General features: G+C 38.3%; 1 protein-coding gene across 1 annotated transcript in view; it reads left to right on the top strand.

Moving 5' to 3' along the window:
• The window catches only part of RB195_015737 (uncharacterized protein), a gene marked incomplete at both ends in the record, with an annotated part of 66,333 nt that overhangs the window by 25,599 nt on the left and 15,562 nt on the right, over positions 1-25,172 (top strand). Inside the window, 4 exons of the mRNA XM_064206594.1 lie at positions 6,202-6,266; positions 8,957-9,098; positions 20,362-20,531; positions 22,314-22,445. Coding sequence (XP_064062475.1) covers positions 6,202-6,266; positions 8,957-9,098; positions 20,362-20,531; positions 22,314-22,445 — 509 coding nt within the window. The remainder of the gene's footprint in view (positions 1-6,201; positions 6,267-8,956; positions 9,099-20,361; positions 20,532-22,313; positions 22,446-25,172) is intronic.

Raw genomic sequence — 25,172 nt, 5'->3', positions numbered from 1 at the left:
GATTGAGAAAAGGAGTGGATTCCTTTTCCATACCAATACACTTGATTTATCCCTTACTGGAAGCACTTCTAAGTGCTTTTTAGTTTTCTTAAAAATGTTCTCGCAAAAAAAGTTTTTTATGTTGAAATGGTTGGCTTAGAGCACCAGTTGAGAACTTTAGTAGGTAATGTTTGGTTTTTGCAAATTTTCTAGGTTATATGGACATTTTTCTTCTTAATTCTTTCAGGGTAGGTCGGAATTTTTTAGATTTTAAAACGATGATGGCTTAAATTACAAGAACTTTCCCTTTTCGAATAATTTCTTTCGAATTTCTGAGTACAAATGCTGTGAGCGAGAGTTACGTGCTGAATCACCCACCTACCGTTGTGTTGAATAGATGGCGGTGATTGTTGTCGAAATGAGCGTTGTCCATTCCATTAAACCATTCAAAAGGATTGTCGTGAGTGTGTACGCATCGCTACGTATATATGTATACACACATCAATCAAATACATCTTTATCTCAGCGCATCTTTGCCCGTAATCCACCGCCGTGTCGTTTTTGTACGGCTACGGCAAGCCTATCGTGGTTTGAGCGTTTATAGTTGTGATTGATACATGAGTTTGAGTGAAACCATGTCCTTATGCCGAAGTTATGCTGAAATACTCAAACACACTCAAATCCATACTTATACGCTAAGTTTTGTCCGGCTTTTTTGGAAAGTAGGAAATAGCTAGGAATTATAAGCCTCACAGTAGAAAACTTCACCGATTTATCAGGTTCTACATTAGGAGTTAGCGCTTTATGAGTTGAGTTTAGTTTTAAGAGTTTCTTGAAAGTAAAAAAAAAACCGATCTATTTAGTGACCAAATTATTTTTTGTGAAGAACTTCTCTTTCGTCAACCTTCTTTCTTTACTTAAAATGTAACTTTTATTTGAATTTTGCTCATGATTTTCTGGCTAATGAACCTAATAAAATATTAGATACTTTTAGATATTTGATAATTTTAGATAATAGTCAGGATAATTTTCAATGAATTTTTTAGCTTGTTATTTTGCACGATTCGTTTCGCAAACATTTGTTTGTGCCCAAGTTCCTTCAAAATCAGTGCTTTCCCTCGATCGACCCTGTGGTCACAGCAGAACCTCTTACCAACTGCGCCAGCAGGCTGGCCTATTTCTTAACCGGCACAGCACTTAAACTAGAACCATATACGTTCCTCCTGTTGTTGACTGTCCCTGCGGCTCTTTTTGGATGCAGCAGTACTAACTGGAACCGCATATGGGCATTAAGACCAGCGCTCTGTCCGACTGACTCATTCAAGTCCTCAATCCCCATTTTTTTCCTCATAGGCAAGGTGGATATGAAAAATACTCCCAATAGAAGCAGTTACGTACGATTTAGAATTAATTGAAGTTCATACCTGCTTGAAACCAAGTATGTTTTTTTAAAAGAAATTTGGGAGTTCTTCTGTTAAGGTTTTTTTTTAAATATTTGGATTAGGTATAGAACCAGGATCTAACATTCTTCGTACAATAAAGTTGTCCTCTGTAGGATTTTCTATATTTAGATGTTTTTTGTTACCTTCTTATCTTCACTATCACCCTTCGAAATAGTAAAACTTATATTTTGAAGAGGAAATTGACACTATTATGAAGGTAATTACAACACCACAATTGAAGGGGCTATAGACGAGTGAAGAACTTCCTTAAGTCTTGTTTTTATGGCGGAATTTGTTGGGATAATATTAAGTGAAGTTACGTCTACGTGTGTTTTTGAGCATTTCATTAATTTGTCGCGAACGTTAGCGGATTTGTTTGTGAGTTTACAGAGCCTTTTTGTTTAAAAGTCGACCGCGCTCATAATTGTGGATAAGTACATTGAGTGAAAAAGCACCCTTTGACTTCGTTGTTTATTTCTTCCTCTCCTAAAATCAAATGAACGTACAACGGTTCTTAGTGTTTAGATTAGGATTATTTCCTAGTTCTGTTTCTATATTTTTTCATGCGCAGAAACACACGTAATTAGGATTAGAAAACGGGCAGGCATTAGAAGTTCTGATGCTACGTCCAATTTACATATAACTGTAAACAGTGTACGTTTCCCGAAGGTCGTCTAGTGCTCCTCAACACAGCCCTTTGAAACACAGCCGCCTCTTCATCTTCTCATCGCCAGACACTCGACCTGCCGAATAGCTGCCGTCTATGCAAATCTTGTCGCCTCGTAGCTCTTGCTTTCAACGCCATGTTTGCCGAAAATATTAGGTTGTTTCGGACGAACTCGAACCGGACACACTGTTGCAGATGTAGAAGTGAAATGTTTTGCGAGGACGAGGAAAAAGAGGAACGAGGTGAACAAGCAGCGGCCGGGTGGAAGGTGGATGGAACCGGCTCCTACCGCCGTGGACTCCATTTCCACTTTCGGCGGTTCCGCTCTTCGATGCTGCTGCGCTTTTAGGCCGATTCATAGACATTTTCCAATCACGACACTAGGAATCTTTTCGGTTTTTGTGAGATTTCGCACGATTTCTTCCATGTTCCATCGCATAGAACTGAAATCAAGCCCGCATATCTCCCATGAGGTATGTGGTTTTAATTGCGGTTGTAATTCTCCTGTCATCCGTCCCGTTGAGTGCCTGCCTCGACTGGCCTTGTTGCCAGTCCCCCTGGATGGGTAATCTATCTTTTACGACTCGGGAAAAGGCCATCACCCCGTCATCCGTCCAGACCTCCGATTTGTCCTTAGAACTTCTAGTAGTACGTGGTGTATGTACTATTTCATTATTACCACTCTATTTTTCTGAGCAAAAATATTTGCTTTTGTAGAACGTTTGTACAGAAGTACGATTTTTCTGAGAATACCATGGGTCCCAAGCAGATCGTGAATGATTGCATTTCCATTTCAATTCAATTTTAGTTTTTCATATTTGTGTTTCAAAAATAGTAATTTTAAATGATGTTGGTAAATGATTGAGGGTACAGGGTCACCCTCACCCACCGTACATTTTTCTTTTATAAGACGAAGGTTCACTTTTTTTGAAGTATTGGGAAATTCCGCAATCGTTTTGATTCGAGTTCTTGGACACCTCTTGTAGCCTAGCGACATCTCGATAATACTTTGGCACGTTTTATCGTCTGTTGAGTAATTGTCCTATTCCACATTGAGGAATCCATCCTATTCCAATGTCATAAACCCCGGAAAGTTCCTGATTGTCTTTTTCTCAGTAGTTTCCGTGGATTTCTTCCTTATACTGATCGAGAGATGTTCGATGAGCAGACCTTACTGCTACACCGACCCCTCCTCCAGTATCTGATGTTATCCGTGACATCTACTCAAAATCTAGCAAAATTTGTGAATTTGATATATGTTAAATGCTGACCATAGTTTAAAAATAATCATGAAGATCCATTAAACAGTTTTATGTGCTTCCATTGTGGTGCGGGATTCACTTTTCACCATTTTTATCATGTTTTGCACTTAAAAATCCCTCTTAAAAAGTCACAATTAAAAAAGATAAAAGCTAAATTAAAAAGGTGGATCGTTTCGCCTCAACCTATACGACCGATATGATTTAATTATTGCTTTAGTCCAATCATGATGTTGGAATTTTCTGGGTTGGGGCTTGAAAGAATGTTTGTCTCTTTGTGTGAGCTCCACTCCACATATTATTAACCATATTTATATTAGTGGATCACAGATTTTTGGCCACTGAGAACCTGTGATCCAGTTACGGGTCACGTGTTGAAATGTGGATTTTTCTTCAGTTGCATAGGATATCAGTATTTTTGTAAAATCCACTAAACGAGACACCGACACTTACGGATAAATGTGCTTGTCTTACCTCAATTGCTTAATTGTCTTTAGAAAACAAAAGCGTTATGATCCCCTTCAACCGTGAAACTTTTCTTTTCAGAGTGTTCCATTCCCCCTATTCTATTTAACAAATTGAAAGCAGAGGGATTGAGAGGATGTGTATTACTCTTCTGGGATCTGTGACTCTTTTATGAGTGCGTAAAACTAGAGATGCGCTATTTTTTTACTATTCCATAGGGGTTAGAGACATTTTTTTTGCGTATTTGGACAAGTTTTCTCTTGAAAAATTACTCTTGGTTTGAAGTCAATTTAAAAGCTCGTACCATGTACTTTAGTTCTTATCTCGATTGATGGTTCGGGAATTTTAAGAAGCGTCGATGCATTCGCATTCCAGAGCGTCTTTCGTTCTCTAAACACCCGTTGAACATTTGCGTTTACTACCTTGGCGAGCACTTAAAAAAACTTGTTCCGCAGAGGGTGTTTGCTGGATCGAGCCGCTTGCGCGTTAACTCGCGCGCTACTCCTCATGGCCTTCAATGCCGCTACATCGGCATTTGGCTAATTTTGATGGCGATTTTCAAGGTCTCAGTCATTTCGGAGACATCAGGCGAGAACGTAGATTTCTCTGAGCATAAACTTTACCATTCTTCTATAGATTTTAACCAGTACAGACTAAATGAGACAAAGAAGCAAGGATAAAATTAAAAATTAGCGTTGAGCACGTGTCGTATTCAGTCATTATCCAGACTGAGTGCTCAATATGTGAATAGATCAACGTTGGTGACCTCACCTATGATAAATTCAGCGATTTATATCGATCTAAGGATTCTCATCCCCGAGATCCATTTAATTAAACGAATTTAAATAAAAATGATAAATAAATTAATTTAACTGATAACAATAAAATTTGAATTAAATAAATTAAATTTTTGAGTGGATTTTTGAGCATGCAAAAATTAATGGACGAAAAAACTTTCTACATGCTCTTGTCTTAAGGATTTTTACGAAACAAGGTATTCGATGCAAAAGTTGCCCCGTATCACACGTAAGAAAAGCGTGGAAAATTACCGATTACGCCGCAAAAGCATAAAACACCGACATTTGAATGCCTATATGTTGCTCATCACTATTTTCCCTTCCACTGTTTCCCTAAAATTTTTCCTCCATTTTTTTGAGACTCAAATTTTTCGTAGCTCTCTATTGAACTTCTCTATACCGTGACCTTGTCATTTCTAAGCTTGTTTTCGATATTTTCAATATTTATTCTATTTTAACTCCACTTAATTATTAACGATTGTTTTCAATTAGACCGACTGTTATGGATTAAAGACTTTCCTAATCCTGAGATCATAGATAGGGGTTAAGAAAGATGTCTATACGCCAGTCTGTCTTATACTGTATGGGTAATTGGCATTATTTACTCAATGCGATGGTTTTTCTTTCCGTTGCTCCGTGCTTGTTCGGAGACATTCCTTTCTGTCGTTTTTCATTCTTTTCAATCACAATTACTTATTCCTGTCTTCGATTCTTTTTTGTTATTTTGTGTTTTAAACTATTCAATCATCAAGTAAACTCGACCCTTCTCAAAACTCGTCGAAAGAATCCCAGAAGTGGAAGCGCCTCTTTTTTTTCTTGAACGTAATGTGTAGCTATTAACTAGTTCCATTGCCTTGAAGAATACTTACGTTTAAAAAAAATGCGTTTATTCAAAATGTTTAAACGAAGATATTTTTGTCATTAAGCACTTCTTGGATCAATTCCATATCTTGAAATAATTCTGAGACTCTTGTTAACTCATTACATACTAAGGTAAAAAATATGAAAGATTTCCTAAGGATTACGTAAGTTAATCAATAGTCCATGGTTATGGTTGGAGATCAATTTTTTTCCACTTTTTTACTTAACAATTACCGTGTTCTGAACGAATTTCTAGTTATGTTTTCTATTTAAAAGGGGTTTTTCTTCTTTTTGAAGTATGAATTTAATCCGCCTGTTGAAAAAACTGCTTCCCCCACCGTATGCATATAATTTTCGAAACGGCACATTCGGATTCATGTTTACATGGGTTGTGAATAAATGAAATCAAAGTGGAACTACAATATCGAAGCTACGAATAAGCTGTTCAAACCTCAATATTTTTGCTCCCCATAGAGGTCGTTGATCGCTAAAATCTAGGATTTTTCTAATCCTACAAAATTGTGGAATCATGGGATTTTGTGGATAGAAGCGCTGTGAATTTTCGTTGATGTCAGCCACTGCGGTTCAATCGTTCACATTCAACCGATGTGTTATTCAAAACGGTTTCTGATAGCGCATTGTTGGCAGATTTACGAGTGCCGCCCGCCGATCGCGATATGGGATCGGCGGCGACGATAATTCACCGATTTACAAGCGTTTATTGTTTCCAGATCCTCCAGCTCGAAATTCAAAGCGACGGTCAAGCTCTGATCAATCGACTCTACCAGCAGTTCAGGTGAGTCTCGCCGTTATCGGCTGATTCTCCAACGTCCACCTGTGTCTGTTTTCGCAGTTATTGTTGATGCTACTGCTATATCTTTCTTATTTTGCACGAAAGATAGTAATTTTATATGTGGATCTCTTCCTCGTTTAAAAATACGTATGTTCCTGTGCGGTATTCTTGAAAAAATTTCATTCGGCCGCTTTATCTATGTCTATTTGCTTCTGAAAAGGTTGAATAACTATTCATTTTCTTATTATTCGAATATGTACGCCACAACTCCGTAGACTTTTTCTTGCGTATCATAAACCAATGTTATTTATGACTCGACTTTTCCTCATTAAAAAATCTGTGGAAAGAAGTACAGAAACTGATTGCTCATATATTCGATTGTTGAGTTTCACTCCAGCGTGAATGATCCAGGGTTCATCAGGATTGGACTTAGGGGCGGTGTTGTATGTCGATGGGACGATCTGAGCCTGAGCCATTTTTAGGTGGTTCAGTTAAATTGCATACAGTTAAAGTTAAAGTTAGTTATTAGGGTTAGATATTTTTCATCCCGCGCCCCTGCTCCCACCATCCCCTCCCCTCCTCCCTCCCTCTTCTCCCACTGAATGACACACGGTAACTGCTTAGATCTTTGACAACTATGGGAACGCCGCCAACGCCGCTTAGTTTAGTTCTTGTGTGTTTTATATACTTATCGTTTGGGAGAGAATTGTTTATTTGTTTGTTTACTAACACTACTCGTGAAGTAGCTCTTAAAAAGCGCAGCTTCACTGGTCGTGGATCCCGTAGGTATTTCAAAATTATACAAAAAAGGGTACTTTTTTGGAATGAACCTAAATGAGGAACATTCCTTTCAGAGGGGTTATAAGGCGCTCTGCCTCTAACGAGTCCTACACACTTAGGGGAACTTCTGGTTCCATTGACATCAACACATGTGTATCTTTGCTGGGAAGAGGTTGAGTGCTGCTGAGTGACTTTTTGCGAAATATGCAATTAGAGATCTTTTTTATACGTTGTTGCCGCCTGTAGACATAAGAACAAGTTCGTAAAATCTTCGAGAACCTTCCCTGTCACTCCCACACGTACTCCTCAATCCATTAACGAATCGATAAACGGCGATACCCTTCTGTGCATGTATTGTGCGGGTATACTGTATACTGCGTATGGAGCCAGCGTGACTTTTTTTTGTGATGTCGGCATCTGAATGACATCTGTCACGAAGACGGGCGAGTTATGTGCATGGACAGCCGAAGAAGGCAGACGAGCAGCAGCCGGTCAGCAGACGCTCGTCAGCTCGGTTCTTTTTTCCCTCCTAGTTCGACAGTCATTTCCTGTGGTTATACGAGTGCATTAATGGATTGAAATGCAGCCAGAAGGCGGCGATTACGGTCGTTTGTCGCATTTAACATGCTGGGTTTCAATTGCTTTTTTTTGGCCGGGGCAGCTCTATACCCATTCGAACCTCTTCCCATGATGCTGCTGCGTTTTGCTGACTAACCCATAACGGCATTACCATAGTACAAGCTGCACGTAACCGGTCTCGTAATTGATTTTTTTTTCTTGACCGCTACAGAATGATTGAAACGAGTTACAGTATCTTATAGCGGGGAAAATCGTCTCGAGAACCCACACATGCTATTCTATTCTACGAGTTGCAGTATTCTAGCCATTCATCAAATCTTCGGCTCAGCTGGGCACTTTTTCTCAAAAAAAAAAGACTTCATTCCTCTTCCCAGTCATAGACGCACTGTTTTTTTTTCGAATGTCTCTTTTAAAAAATGTCAGCTCAGACTGTATCTTGTTACTGTATCCTGCCATAAACTAGCTAGAATGACTGAACTGTGGATTCACAATTCAGAATTGTCGTCAACTTTAATTGAACGCTAAAGCAATTCTACTACCTTCTGTTTATTCCAGGATCAATACTTTACTTTACTTACTAGGATCTTACTACTTCTTACTTTCTTAGGATCGTTACTCTGCCGCTGAGAGCCCTGTTTGTAGCCTTTTTAGCTACTTTTGCCTTATCGTAGACATACATTAATTGTACTGTAATCTCCTGTCCTGAATTCGGACTGTATAGATGATTTAGATTTTCCCAGCAGTTGCTTTCGCTGTCGTTCGCTTCACTAATAGTTCAATTTTCTGTACAAAAACGACATTTTGATCATTAATCACGACTTTTTCTCGTCGATCTGACCTTGGATAGAAGAAATTTTGAAAGTTGTGCAGCAGCACAATAGCACTTAGCACAGGAGAAATCCTGAAACAACTTATTCGGATTTCTCCCAGGAGCATTTTGGCTTCGATTGGTTGCGTTTATTTATTGTTATTCCATTGTACAAATTTGTGTTTTTGTATGTTGATTTATTCAATGTACTAATGGTGCTTCGAGCGGAAAAAAAGAGTGGAAAAGACCAGTTGCCGCTTTTTTGTGGTTCTAACCTCACATTGATTCGAACGACGAATCGGGCCTCCTGTAAACTGAATCAGTATTCTTCTTGTTGTTAATTAACTGATTTTTTTCTCAATGATTTTCTTTCAATTGTTGCACTTACACGATCAAAACATGTTGCCATTTCCAGAAATTATTTTTTTTTTGCATTCGACAACTTTCCAATTAGGGAAATATTTATAATTTTTGTCCTTCGTTTTAGTTTCTACTATAATTTATCGTGAACCTATGCTTTTTTCAGAGAAGAGCACGACGACCGTACAGCTGAAGTGTTAGCAAAACGTAGACTCGGCTTCGACGCAATACGTAAACGATGGCACAATCTCTATCTGAACAGTCTGTGTCTTCAGTGTCGAATTGAGGAGGCAATCAATCGATTTCAGGTAACATCAATTTGTAGTGGCAATAGCGTTTAGGTCAACGGATGTTTTTACGGCATTTGTTAGTTGTTATGACCTTTACCGGGCCTATAATTGTTGACGTATGGACAGTATCCATACGGTGTTTTATTGCCGGCGCAGAAAAGCGATTCGATGTTGACGAACGTGTTGCGGTATAGGCGGATGCAGTTGCCAGAAGATTTTTTGAAGTTGCTCCACAGTTTGTTTAAAACCTGATCTCTAATTTCTACAACCCTCGCCTCCTCCTCTTGATCCTCGTCACATCGCTAGAAGCGCCGTATGACGTAATCCACAGTCACACGCTTGTATTTACTAGTGCCATATGGCAACAGTAAAACCGGTAGCTAGTTCACATCCTTTTTTCCTCCCGAACATATTGCCGCGCGAAAATCGCGCGGCAATTTTGAATCGTTTTGTTCGGACGGGAATTGATTGCGTTTAAATGGAGGAGTGATTGTCATGCGGTGGCGCAAGAGCTTAAAATTTGCTCTGATGTGTTTCATTAAGAAAATTAGGCTAGCTGTTAGGCATCAGGCAAGGAAATCCTGATCAATATCCTGGTAAAATATTGGGAGGATGATGCAGGAAATGAGAATCAGGATGAAGATCTATGTACATGTTGTACGACACTTGATTCTAATTTTCTTCCCACATTTCTGGCTCCGATCGAGGAAACAAACATAGCGAATAACCTTGTACTAGGCAATTGTACTGAGTTGAGGGAAAAGCCCTGAGCGAGATTTCTTCGAAAATAGCTTCTTAGAATAAATAATAAAATAATAATAGAATGAAATAACCCAATAAAAAACTGCTCCATAGTAGGATACGGTGGAAAATTTTCAAGGCATTACCTCGAGAGGTACATTTGTTAGTGAACTCTTATCACTGTAAAGCATCCAAGCCTTCAATTGACAGAAAGCATCTGCGACCCATCGTTTACTTTGAGTTCTATGTGCAAAGGTCACGCCCCGAGAACTGCCGACGCCAAAATCTGCGCTGCGTTCAAGGTGGACATCATCTCCGAATTCAAAGTTCATCGTTGGTGCAAGCGCACCTGGTCAGGAGAAGGATTCGTCCGAGGACCAACCTCGTTTTGCCTTACTGCCTTGGACAATATGTATGAACATTGCTCCATCGCCATATTGAGAATATTTCGGGGAAATCTAATTTATTATCCATGAGAGGGTAACTGGGCTTGTTGTCATTGCATAATTAACACGATTGTAGGGATGAGAAACCATGAAAGGTTAAAAGAATCATGGCACTACGATTGATTTGCTAACTTGCTTGGATATAGCAGGAGGAGTTCAGAAAACCCTGCAGAAGCGATTTAATAAGAGAAAATTAAAATAGACCAAGTGAAATTTGCCTATTTGCTCGCAGAAAAATCACTGGTCTCGTGCATGTCATCTATATAGATATTGATCGGCTCCAAAGATGGTTTACAGCTTGTTTATTGATAAAGTACAGTTGCTATTTGGTTCACATGCTTATCTCAACTGGACAGCTGGTGCCTGGTTTACAGATTGTGTTGTTGTTAGCTTTTAGATGCTCTTAGACACTCGTTAATCATTTGTCCTTGAGAATTACCCTCTTTAAAGGTCAAACGGTACTCCATACGGTACGAATGGTGCAGAAATACATGAAAAACAATTGTTCTCGTGTTATTTCAGCACAGCACTAGGTTCTCTTCAAGTAACACCACTTGTTTGTCGTAAAATTACAGAAAACAACTTGAGAAACGGCTTAACTGAATGATTGGGTTGCTGTGAAATTTTAATCTTCTGGAATAGTAACTGGTTTCAATTCCTATCCATGTTTTGCCTATAGTAGCTTAAATTTTCCAAGCGATCAATATGCATACTTATTAATGCGTAGAAGAGGTGCTTGTCTCGGTGAAGCTCCCTGTTGTTTAGGAATTTGAAAATTCCTAGTCCTAGGTTAAGAAGGTGGTGGATACTCGACGTCGCCTCTGACATTTCATTCCGGCTGGCCTGATTTTAGGACAATTACGGTATAATTACTCGAAACGCACTGCGTACCAGTTTCGCGCCATTGTAGCGATTCGCATTAGTGTGTCTGTGTGTGTGCGCGGTTGTCTTTCATGGAATTATATGACAAGAACGGAATTAATGTCAGCTCTATGATTCTCCGCTGAAGTTTGCTGAAGTTTTACAGTTTTCTGGTTAGCTTTAAACGTTGTTTTTTCGTTCGAAAACCAGTCGTTTTACGTCGGAAGCGATCCAGACTGCAGATCCACAAATTTTATGTTTCCTGTGTTGTGTTCTTCTGCAGCTCTCTGCTAATGCTTTTAGTATTATTATTGCTGCAATGGGTGGGATATGCGATGGATGATGCGTACTGAGGTGACAGCATCCGTGGCATCCGGACTGACAATCGCACTCTGTTCCTTTACAACCTCTGCTGAGCTAAACGCAATCGCAAAGCCTATATAGTCAGCCGGTTCTATTCATCCGGAAATTATTTTTACAAAAAAGTTTCCGGTTGTACGCCCAATTTTCGTGGAAATTTCTGACATATTAAGTTGTGCTGGCGAGAGAGAACTTTTGCTACGTCGCTTGAGAAATTCTTGTTCAGAAAGTGCTCGCTATTAGATGTTTTTGTGATCTGCTTCGAGAACTGCAGAAAAGAGCATGAAATTCCTTCTTCTTTTGCCGCAATGCTATTTAGTGCAATTACACCAAATGTTTGGTGTCCGAATGTTTGGTCGAAACGCTCATCGCTTTGTATCTCGGAGTTTTTTTTTCGATCCCTTTCTACACACCTACAGATCCTTTTCCATCCGTCTAATCAATATCGATCAATGGCTGTTCGTCGAGAAGGTTGTTTTTGTAAGAATCGTTATCGCATCCTGCTTATTTATGTGTTTCCTCAATGAGGTGCAGCCGCGATCAACGGTAGCGGTGGTCAGCTTTGTGTACTCATTAGCCTCCTCGTTTATTGGCCTGATTTGTGGTGCTTGTCGGTGTCAATCCTACTTTTTAAAGGCAAACGATAGACTTGTCTCGTCTTAATTTTGTAGGATCGCCAGCAGCGGAGCTTTTCTGACATATAAATCTATTAATTTGTTTTTCGTACTGTTTAGTAAAAATATACGGCGGGTAGATTGTCTCTTTCGGTTTTTATGCTATTTTCAATTAAAGGAGTAGCGAAACCGCAGATTGGAATATTTTTTTAAATGAATTGAATCGGAAATGAATTGAATAAAAAATATACAAGTGGAACGTTCTCCTGTTTGTGCTGATTTCGTCCCATTCAAATGCTGATTGCCATTCCAGTGCGTGTCTTCAATGTTCCGCTTGAGCTTAAGAATAAATCAGTAGTTCTTTATCCATTAGAAAAATCTTGTTTGCATTCTTAGTGAAAAATTTCACATTTCCACTCGTTTTTCGGATGTTGGCAAAAAGAAGAGGAAACGTGGGAATCAATGAGGGAACTTTTTGACCTCGACTAGCTGATTTTTCTTGATATTTATTTATTATTACATCGTTATCAATGTTTGCATGAACGGAGTATACAAGAGAAAAATTAACACATATATACGCCACAAAATTTTTCTGTACAATTTTCACAGCTTCAATCGTTTTTTAGAAGAGAGTTAAGAAGGTGAAAATTGATTTTTCTGTAAATCTTAATTAAGATCCACCTTTCTATTTCCACTTCTCTTCACTAAACTCATTTCGATTGGAATAGAGTCTTTCGCTACCCCTATGGACGCTGTAGGGTAATATTAATTTAGTTTTTTTTTTAAATGAAATGAATTCCTCGGGTTTTTCCAGTGAAGGCTTGTCAACAAATGTTTTAATTAGAAAATTATGTTCTAAATTCAAGTTGTTGACTAATTTTTGGATGTAAGAGAAATTTACAACTTTTCTGTCATGGTGTAAGTTTGGTGTCATGGTGAACGTTCTTTGGCTTTGTGGAATATGCTTTTTTTAAATTTTTGTCTTCACTTTTTTCTGTGACGAGTATAGGAACAACGTTTGATCAGCAGACTTTTAGCTTAACTTTTCATTTAAAATTGCTCAGAAATTAATTTTCCAATTTTCCCGCAGAAGGTTCTCGTGAGTGGAGCCAAGTCAGATGATTTATTGACTTCTAAATGAATGAATAATTAAATCTAAATTTTGTGAAATTATATGTGATCAGCACTTTGAATTGAGGAGTGTGCATATCTGGACAAAGAACGGGATTCCAAGTTTTTTTAGTTGATTATGAATTTAGCGCATAAAATCTGTTTTATGCTAAAACGTGAAACCAATCGTTGAGATTTGATTTTCACGTTTTTCTTGGAGCGTGCTGTATTATCCCCGTATTTAATACCATAACAACGATATTGACGTTTCTACGTGGGTGAGCACGCCGTGTTGGTTGCGCTTTATTCGTATTTCCTGTCCGTGTGTGTCTGTCTTCTCTATATACCAGTATTTTCTCCTCTTTTCAATTCGCTCCTACTTCTTCTTGGGACCCATTTAGAGACATCCTCTACCCTTTTCTCAGTATACTTTTCTCCTTGGTAAATGCGTAAAGTGGTGGTTCTTGAAGTGAATGCAGATTGTGTGATCCATGAATTGTCCTTGTTGCGTCGAGTAACGGAAGGTTCAGAAACCATTGTTAGATGCCGTGGTTTATTTCCTATAATTACGAGTAATTAACTTCATGCGTGGTCCTTCTTTGAAACGGAAAAAAAGCAGTTTAGGAACAGAAATAGGATTTATTTTTGTTTTTATTCGAACTGACTTTGCTTTGATATTGATTTTGCTTCCCTGACCGATAGAATGAAGTGGAAAGTTTATTTCTTCTTAAATTTGACGGTTTTTCTGAAAAAAAAGGTATATCAATGATACGACGTTTTTAAATAAGTGTGAAATATAATTTTTGCCGTTCGGAACTTTGGACCCTAGCGCTGATCTAATGATTAGGATTTGGTAATCTTTTAATTTTCAGGATTCAAGTGAACTGTTGTTGTTGTTGTTGTTTGGGACTTAAATAGAGCTATGCGGTCACCTACTACCGCTTTTTTTCAACAGCTATTTTTTTGTTGTTCGATAAAATCAGGGTGTTTCGTAGTTAGAAACAGGAGATCAAAGAAGTGAATTCTAGAAGAGAATTTGACCGTAAAATATTATTTTAAATCCCATTGCGACCTCACGAGCGTCAATGTGTGAATAAACACAGCAATAATTAGTTGTCACTCTTAAACCTAGTGGAATTTAATAGTTCTTTTTGCTTTCAGCTGAGGAATTTGCGAGCGATTGCACAACGGATTGTTTGAGAGTTGAAAATTAGTGTTTTAAAGAAGTTTTCTACATGAGGGAACATCCGTTATTCTATCCGGTCCGTACTGAGTGGCACTCGTAAAATTTGTCCGAATGTTTCTTGTCTCCGTATCACACACTGCAACCACCTGTCATCTGGTTACATGTGTTCTAATTTCACAGCATGTCGCAGCAGTGTTAGTGATGATTAGGTCATCACCACTTCGTGATGTCCTAGTTCACACCGGAACGAATTCTCGTTCTGATGGTCGTTTTAGCGGGAGGAGTGGTTGAGGGATGAGGTCGTCGTACGAACTCGTTCGGCTAGTTTTCGTCCGACGAAGTTCCAGCATCTGTGGTCGCGTGGGCGGTCATAGCATTAGGACTGCACGTCAGTGTCCCCCTGGCTGGTACAGTCGTCAAGAGCTTTTCACCGCTCCAGAACAACATGCTATTCCTGAGCTGGCTGTTCTTTAGCGTCCTAGAAGTTCGGGGATTCCCATTTGTTGTTGAGGTGTGAAGAGCTTCAGCTACGTACCTTCCCGCCGATTCTGTTCAGTTGTTATGCAGATTGAACCCGATATGAGCAGCGCATCAGTTACAAACGTAGGTACTCTGTGTGTTTACCTAGCTGTGTCATCCGCGCGCCTCTCTATACCTCTCTTGCGTGAGCACACAAATACATAGGTTCGATCAAAGTGGAGTGCTTTAGGCGCGACAGCGTAACTAGTGGCTTTGATCCGATATAATCTCATCTATATCTCCATTCTGATCTATGTGTTTGCTTCTAGTTGCATTTATTCGAATGGTACTGTTTTTGGATGTCATGTACATAGATGTACGGTATGAAGAATATGATTTTTCGCTCCTCTACTTGGAAATAATTCATTTTTCAAAGTTCATACTGTTCTCATACTATTTAGTTTTGGTTTTGCGCTTGGTAAGACAGCCAATGCTTACTGATCGTTACTTTCTTAGTTGCCGAAGTTAAGATTTTTACCAATGATTTAATTAACGTCATTAACCATAATTAAAAATCGTACTAAGTTGATGATCAAACGGTCATTGATAACTTTTAATTGGACTGATGAAGACTGAAGACGGAGACTGAACTCATTGTCTGCCAATAGTATAAAGCTACTAGTATATGCAGTTCTCTTTCTTCAAAAGAACCTTTTCTTTTGGATGATTCTATTTTCTAATTTTTCTAATGATTCAGCTAAATCGAACTTGGCGAAATCTACAGAATATAATAAATCAGCCGCTCATTTATATGCTTTTTAGTTGTTTTTTTTTTGTGCAATTTATTTACAGAGTTTTAGTTTCTGATCCGACTTGCGCAATGAGAACAAGAAAACACTAACTTAAAGGAAAACTCAAAAACTCATAAAATGTTGGAAAACTTTTTAAATCTGTGGACATGAAGTTTGAAAATGGGATATCTAATATATAAAATAAAAATATTTCAAAATGTAATCTTTCTTAACTCACAAGTTTTACCTTGGTTGAAGAGTAAAGAAGTTCCGAATCCGAATAAGGAGCAATGGCGAACGAAATGGTGATGAATGAAATTTTGCATCGAAAATTACAAAGAGTTACGTGAAACGTCGAGAATGAGAGGAAATTCTCTCCGAAATTCATGATGATGAAGTTTGAACTGGAGCAGAATCACCATTTCGTTGGTGGTTGCTCCCCATTCGTTTATTTATTTATTCATTCCTGAAATTCAGGACCAGAAAAGTATACATAGCTTCTGTTTTTTTTTCTTCGAATTTATTCGGAAAACTTCTAAATAAAGTAGTTCATAGGCGCCTTCTAGTAGTATGCTCTCGAACATTAGACCTTGTGACCAGAAAACGGCTTTCCGTAACCTGATATCTTTGCAAACATGTTTTTAACGTTACTGATGATTGAATCAGTGAACCAGTGAGTGCTGTTCCGCTAAGGTGACTGTAGTTTCCTGAAGTGAGTGAGGTATAAGCGTTTAGAATATTGAAAATGTAGTGTTACTGTAGGCTGTTGTAAATTGGAGGTCATTTCTCCTCATTACATTGTTTTGCGCTTGCGATGAAGACAAATTTTGATTCCATGTCGATGATCGATACCTATTTTTTGCATCACTATCCGTTCCATCGGATTTCTCGGCGACATTTTCGGAATATTCCTTACTTGATTATTGATAAGTAAGCTAAACAGCTGCGTTTTCATCTCTAACTATACACTATCACGCTAGTGCTGCTGTTTACGCGCCAGTGTTGTATTTGTTTGCGTCAGGTGTATTCATCTCCACCGATCAACGGATCCGAACCGATGACGAGTAGGCGGGATTTTTGAAATTTTTACAACGCACGGATATTACATTTCATATGTGCGGACACTATGCGCTTGTCCTGCGTACTTGCCACGATGCTATGCTATATTTGCGATTTATTTTCCGGATATTGATCGATTTCATTTATTTCGCGTATGTGTCCGCTGGTACGCCGTATTTGAACGGCTGAAATGACAATTCAGAGGTGGTGTTTACCTTCACCTGCCGCCCCGCCCACTCATCATCATCATCACCTTTTGATTAGGCATAATGACCGGCGTATTAAAGGTGTCTGTGGGTGCGGGGGTGTGCGATTCGGTAACCAGACGGCATATCTAATTGTTGACAGCGGGCTGTCAAGTGTGGGCGGCACTTTGAAGTTACCACCGCTTGCGCGTTTATGCTTCATTTCAACGATTCACTCAATTTTGCAGAATCCGTCTTTCTAGGTGACCGCGCGGGCGAATTAAAGAAATCACGCCCGAATTAGGCGATTCACCAGTCTGGTCGTTTTTTGGTGAAAGTTGCGCACGCAGCTGAAAAAGCCACTATGGACGAGTTTCATTGTAGATCGGAGGTTATTAAGGGATGGACGAATAAACCAACTGTGCAGAGTTTATCGCCGCCGCTACCTTTTTCTTCTATTGACCCATATCCCGGGTGGAATAACACAGCTGTAAGTCTAAATTCTACTCACAAGGAGGTGAATGGTGATGGTAAGCGCTAGGAACCACGCAGCTACCATAACCATGATAACCTCTTTACGTTAGTTCTATACTCAGGTTTTGAACGTTTCCGGTATTTCCTCAATATCCTGCAGGATACCCGTTGTAGTTCGTTTATATATTTGGGCTAGTGCTTCTCGAAAAATTTCTGTGTTATCTACTGGGCATGGATTACAGCTTCTTCTCTCTGAATATTTTTTTCTGTTTGTTTTTAAATTAAGTTCTCATCTTTTTGAGAAATAGTGCTATACACCCCTAAAATAAACTTGGGAAAAAAGCACGAATTTTTTCCTTTCGAGAAGAGTTCACCGTCATTTGGCTGTGACTTAGGGCTCTTTGCATCACTTAGATCATATTTGCTTTTTTTTGTTTAAAAAATATAAAATTTATTTGGAGAAAGCGTATTCCTAGTTTTTCTGGTCCCCTACGTCTAACTCATCTCTTCTGTTTCCTCACTCTTATCTTTCTTATTCTCCTTCTTCTTTATTCTTCTTTTTCCTTATTCTCCTAGAAATGCTGGTTTAATCAATCATTTTATTATTAGTATTAGGAAAACTACCACTTCGTATCACAGCCAAACTTCATCACTTATAGGGAGAGTAGCATTCGAAAACGAAAAAAAAAGGAAAAGTATCATTTTTGAATGCTACCCCTATAATTGATGAAGTTTTCGCTGTGATATGAAGTGGTGTTGTTTATTCGGGTATGGCGTCTCGTTTTGAATTTCATCTGCTACAGAAAGCATTTTATTGATATAGATTGGATTTATGGATTATAGGCGTTCGTATTTGGTATGCAGCCAGTAAACTGTACGGATTCTTCCTCCATTTGCAGGCTGAGATTTGATTCCACTCTTTTGATATGGTTTCACTGTCCGTTACTGTATGATTAACACAGCTCATTTGCTCCACCTGTGCGGAATTTTTTTTTTAAAATTGAAATCTTGAGATTCCATTCATTTCCGGTTCGTACATCCGAGTTGAATCTTTGCTTTAAGAAATTTTGGTGGCAAAAAAAAGATTTGTTATTCTGTAACGTGAGGTGTGTAAGGTATCCCCTTTCGAACAGTTTTCTACACACACACACATACATACGTATAATATTTTATTATTATTATTTTTGATGGTAATGGTAGCGCTAGCTGGAATTTCTCTAGTCAAGGGTGTGATTGAACACCTTTAATTTAGTCTATGACTAGCTACACGTCCACAAAAATAAACAAAGAGGAATATAAATTCGATTCCTTTTCACTCGAAAAAGGTTTTTTTTTTCGGCGACAAAGTGCTTTCGAATGGAAATCGTTCTTTTTTTTTGTTGAAAATCACTCAAAATAATGGAGTGTTCGGTTTGCTTTTGTGCGCAGAATAACTATTAAAATGATTGCTTTATCCATGCAGTTATTCGAAATTTCTATTTGTTTGCATTCTGTGACCTCGTCAGCGAGCAACTGAACAAACTATGCACACACTGCCATGATATCCAGTGAATCTATGGGTCGAGAGCGTCGCTCAGATATTCACGAACAGATGTGATATCAGGCTTGAGGGAGTTTTGTAATCATTGCGCCAAAAATGGGGCAATTATTACTTTAAGACAACGCTCACCCTATTAAAATGATTAATTTTACTGTATAGTGTTAGTGTGGGACTTATGATCTCTAGTTAGAGTTAATTCTTCTGGTACCAACAATTCACTTATGTAGTTCTGTAGTCTCTAGCACTAGTACGAGAATGGACACCTAGAACTGTGGACAACGCGATCGTCGATAGATTCGATATCATTGACGATCATCTGAAAAAAAAAACAGCTACAAAATCCAGCAAAATCCATGTTTTATACTCATTCTTTCATCAGTAGAACTCAGTTTTTTTTGCAAAACTTCTGGAAAATCTAAGATACAAAATTGTACATGGCCATTTCCCTCCAAATATAACAAAAACGATTTGGTTTGAGGGAAATGATGTATTTTATACAAATCCAATTCTTAGTATTTGGAGATGAACTGGCACCAACAAATATTCAACGAGTATCACCTCAGATAAGTAGGTAATGGATCCAGTGAGTGAGAGAAGGAGAACGTTGCGATTTTGCCGTAAGATGGATGATAATAATAATAGTAATAATTATTCTATCTAGTCGTTCCCCCCTCCCCTCCTCCTCCCCGCCCCGCCACTCCTAAACCTCGAAACTTCTGCTCCTAAATTTAATTAATTTATTTTTTTAAAATTTACTAATAAAAGCCTGTGAATCACTTTACTTAATAATAACTAGTTCCTCACTATGAGTTGGTGATCCGGCGCCGTTTCTTGATCTGATTACCAGTTCATGTGTTGTGAAATTATTGTGAATCGGAGCAGTGTGTTCGTTAGAGAAACGAACTTGTTATTGGCAGCGAAAACTGTGGTGTTCTGTCGGATTGGGGCGGTGTCAGTTCGATACAAACACACCAGCGACGTCCATTGCACCTCAATTTTCTATTTTTATCCACTCAACTACTCGTGAATTGCGGAAAATCATGTCAACAATGAGGCGAACATCGCCGTCGCTGATGTCCGACATTTACCGCCTAGTGTGTCGTAGTTGTATTTGTTCAACACGAGAGTTCGTGACCTGAAATTTGCATCTGGTTTCGTCACCGTGAATTTGAGTCCCGACGCATTGCACTCGGCACGTCGCACGTCGTTTTCTTGGACTATCTTCTGAAGATCTAAGTTTAAGGTTGTCTTAGATCAAATGGACTTTCTTGTTTCTTTGTTTCTTTGCACCTCCTGACATAAAATTTCACTTTGATTGGATCAACGTGTTTTCCTGCTGTACAATGCAACGGCTGCGAAAAACCTGTCCCTCATAAAATTTGTTGTGACGACACTTTGTCATTTGATTTTGATTGTTGTTACTGCGACAACAAGTCAACAACCGACATATTTCAGGAAAGCAGCGATTCTGAACTCGATCCCGACCTCATAGGTCCACCGTCCAAACGTATCCGCAGATCAGCCACTGATCTTAGGCCGGAGCGATCGGAAGAGGAGGAAGAGACGCGTTCGATGCCAGAGTCCAAAAAGGGAAACAACGACATCGTGAATAGAATGGAACGGAGGTGAGCAGTCCGTTGTTCCTCGTTTTTTTTTTCTCGTGACAGTTGTCCTCTCGGTGGTGGTACGATGGATTCATCCAAGCTTCTAATCTACTACGATTGTTTGCACTCCTGTGCAGTTCTCACACTTAAGAGTGCAATTCTCACAACTGTGCTTACGACTGTGGAAAAAAAGTAGTTGTGCAAAGAGTAGGACGAACAAACAGGATTTCAAGACGAGTGCTTTGTTTTCGTTAAATGATGAGCGGTGTTTAGCAAAGCGGAAATGTTTGATGGTGCATTTAAGAACACAGATTATCCATAAGAAGATCAGTAAGTAGCGGTTTGGAAAGTTTGACGGGAATTATTTTGGGCCTCAGGCGTGTATGCGCATAGGTGCTGTACCTGGCGAGCTGTAGAAGAAATTCCTTTGATCTCGAATTTGACTATTTGAAAAAGAAATCAAAGATGAAAATTTTTCGGATATGTTTTATGGAATGTTATATGGGGAAAAAGAGATAGCAGGAGAGCAAGAGCAAAAAAAAAAGCTTGATGTATAACCATAATGAAACTTGGCGGAGAATCATTATTACCATCTCTTGATTTTAATTTAATTTAAAATAAATTTAATTCAAGTTTAGTTGTTCACATTTTTGATTCAAAGCCAAACATAAAAATGTATACAGCATTTACCTACAGAAATAATCAAATTTACTCGAATTTCATCCGATCGACTATCAATTTTTTTTGGGCTGGAAAAGCGCATCTCTTGAAATCAAGTACCAAGTATGTGGTTGTTGTTCCCTCATTTTTTATCATCATTACCTCAATATTCTCAAGAAATTACTCAGATATTTTTTAAAACTGACTTGTTCAGCATTTCAGTGTTGAATGAATGCTAATTTATTGTTTTTGGGATTTCTTGCTTAGAAAGTCGTTGTTGGGAATCTAGGCCCGATTTTTTTCCTTGGTGAATTAAAATCGTAATTATTTAGTATGACACATATTCCAGCCCTTTATATTCCTTTAATTTTGTTTTATCGTTTTATTTTTGTGGCTTTTCCTTAGCACTACAAAATTACTGTATTCCATCGCAATTAAATAGCGCCAGTCTTGTGGTGTGGTGTCAGAAATACACGAAATCTCTGTGACTTCTTGCATAATTTTCAATTGTTGGTTGTGAATGGTTTTTTTTTGTATTGTAGAAAACTATGCTAAGACAATTTTTCTTCCGTACTTGTTATTTTGTGAATGCACACCAATTTATTACTAATTAGTGCGGTTATCTTCAAATTATCTCCACATTAGGGATTTTTTTTTTGTGAAAAGAAACGAAAAAGTTTTTGAATGGCTGATGATGTCGTAACGGAGTGAGATTGTGCGAGGCTCGATCTTTTTCTTCCATTTTATGGCTATCTTGCTTAGAACAGGTTTCCGGAATGTGTAACGACTTTATTACAGAAAAATAAGCGTGACAGAACGTTACGATTTTCCGTTAGTAAAATTAAATGAACTCTAAAATCAGTGAACTCCGAGAAAGGATGGGTAGATAATTTCAAAATTGGGTTAAGGTCCGAATGGCGAAATGTGCACAAAAGAAGCGCTATAGTTAGAACCAGTGCTATTTTCGTGAATTCACTAAGAAAGTTTGGTTATTTGATTCTTGGTGCTGAGGACCAGTTCTCGCGCTATTTTGAAAACTGTGAATAGGACCAGACCAGGAAAAAACGTTTGAGGATGAGTACTTTTCAAAGGCTTGTCTCAGTTTCTTGCGCTCAAGTCCCACTACAATCGCTGTTTTTTCAGTGGTACCGACATGTCGGTGTTCTCGGAGAAGTCTCCCGGTGTCGGTCGTAAATGGGATTCCGGAGTGCTGGATATTGGCTATTCGAGCGGTGAAAACTCGCTTCTGGATGTGATCACCGACGGAGATACAAGGTGAGTCTTGAATGACTTTGTGTCAGCTTCAGTGCTTGTTTATCACCACTTGTGATCGCTATTGACCGAAGATAATTTTAAAAAAATAAACACAAAAACAATTTAGACGCATTTGTTTGGACTTTAGACATGTTTCAAAAATCTTCTTCGTTAATATCAGGGTTACTGTATTAGTCTATTACCTTCCTTCGTTCCGATCTTCATCATCTGTAAGTTCTCAGAGCTGAACAGTGGTGGACTAAGATTTTTGGGGGAATTGCGTAAACAAACCTAAAAGTTTGATTATGTTTTTAAAAAAAGTTACCGGAACTGCTTTTTTCTAATATTAAAGCACAGAAAGGATAATAGATGCAAATATATTTATAAGATTTCAATTGGTGTACCCTGAAACACGTTCTCAGTTTTTACATTTAACAAGAAATATCTGTAACGCTTTGAAATCTTTTTTTTAAAATATACCACAATAGTTTTTTTTTCACTATTGTTCCACGTAGGACTACGGATTGTTTTCTCTACGCGGTCAGCTGTTCTCGAATTTGTTGAGTCTTGGATTTTTCTTTGCTAGCTCAACTTTCCAACTCAACCTCAGTTTTATGTAATCCCCAAATTTGATTCGAAACCGATTTTTTGGTATCTTATTTGATTCTTATTTATTTACCTACTCTCCTATACCATTCATAGAGCTACACAGTTGAATTTCTGGCAAAGATTTGGGGTTGTAGCTCTTCTCCGTTCTATTTCTACCTTTTTTCCAGTCTAACAACAGTTTTCTCAAGATTTTTTTTTAACATGAGATATTTTTATTGCACGTTTTTGGCAATTTTTGCCCTATGAGTTTGTTATAGCGACAAATGTATAGCGATGTTAAATATTTTGTTTTTGAAAAATCTCAAAAAAAGATCTATTTTTGTTGAAATTTACCGATGCCACGCGCCTAGAATATTCTGAAAACAGAGTCTTTACTAGGTAGTATGGATTACTTCTCTCTTCATCGAAAAAAATCAATCTGACTTTTTTTTTGCATTAGATATCATCAGTCTGTTCTTTCAGTGCCCCATTTTCTTGGCTCTTTTCAAAGGTTCCAAATAAATATCTAAAAATTCATCTTATCCGACAGTAATTTAGATCAATTACAAGGTGTTTTCACAAAAAGAATTTCTTCAGTAGTGAGATCTTTGTCTCTGGACAAGTACAGTTCTCAGAGAATTCCAAGTGTTCAACGCTCATGCTTTCTTTTCATTGCTAAGACGTAGTGCGATGGTATGTAGTTCCACAATTGTTCCATGTGTCCCCATCGCAATAATTTCTCAGAACCATTTATTTCACTGCGATTATTTCTAGGGAAATTCCCTAGGTTTTCTATGCGCTTGCATTAATTTCCTCCCCCAGGCGGGAAAAATCCTGAAATTTCCCTGGAAATGGAAGCAACTAACAACACCCACCTGTTAGGTACATTGATGGCGAGTACATTTGCGTAATCTGTATGGAGGCGGCGGCGAAAACGGCGGCGCAAAGTCAATGCACACCCGTTTCCAGCTGCACACTACGTGCTGCTTTCGGACCCTGAAAAACCAGTGTATTTTCTTTCCCCTACCATACTCCAGTCTTTTCCAGTGCCATATGGCTGCCAATGATCTGTTCGTTCCACGCACGACTTTAACGTCGTTTTTTAATCACTACGAATCTTTAAGAGCTAGTGGTTTTCTCGAAGTTTACCTCACACTATTCTAGGATCTGAGAAAAAGGAAACAGCTGACTTCAAGCCTTTTTTTCAGGGTTTGTAGAGTATATACAAAAGTTTTCAGCTCTGGTGTTGATTCTCAGTCATAGTTCTGAACTTATATCAACTGAAATAAATTTTTACTTAATAATAATTTATTTAATGAGGATTTTTTGCACAGATTTTCGGAAAACAACAATGGAAGGTTGTAGTTTTTGTGCACAGCAATTCTTATGAGCAAAAGTTTATCATCTGGCATTACATCGGTCAAAATCAGATGAATCTTTAAAAAAAGTTCTGAGAAGAGCTGCACCCTTTTTTCATTAGAATTCATTTTAGTTTATGTTGACTGGACAGAGCTCCTTACATATTTTGAGTCCATATTAGCTGCACAAGCTATCGTCTAGGCATCATAGCGATTCTACAGCACTACAGAGGAGGCGGGAACACTTGCTCATCATCAAAACGCTGTAGATTGTTGAATACATGTTTCTATTAATGTATAGCACTAACTTGCGTAAAGAGAATAGTGAAAGCTATAATATTAGGAGGCGAAGTAGCTCATGAGTAAAATTAATTAGCAAAAAAATGAATCTGAGACCATAAAAAAACTATTAGGACCTTACTGAGCACCACTTGTAAATTTACGTCTAAATGAAACACATTGAATGAAAACGCGTACATATTTTCACTTAAGAAAGTGAATAATATTGAAAAGAGAAATTAGCGAGTTAAATACTTTCTACTCTAACCTTATCGAAGCTGCAAGTTTTTGTGTGATTGAAGGATTAACGATGCAGCCAGCATTCACAGCTCTTATGAGTGTCTGAGCAATTTTCCTTATTCTTTTCTAAGAGTGTTTTCCTCTCAATTTCATATTGTTCTAAGAAACTTCTCTCGGAGTGTTAAACCTACATTTACTTGGAAATCCCGACTCTCTCGAATTTTTCCATGGGATTTTGATTCTGATTATTGCGAACATATTGAGTTACAGCCGGTGAAAGAAA

This window comes from Necator americanus, chromosome V (genome assembly GCF_031761385.1).
Source record: "Necator americanus strain Aroian chromosome V, whole genome shotgun sequence".
In the NCBI taxonomy this organism is placed as follows: Eukaryota; Metazoa; Nematoda; class Chromadorea; order Rhabditida; family Ancylostomatidae; genus Necator; species Necator americanus.
Note: the sequence above shows the minus strand (reverse complement) of the source record. Positions and strands in the feature narration are given on the sequence as shown.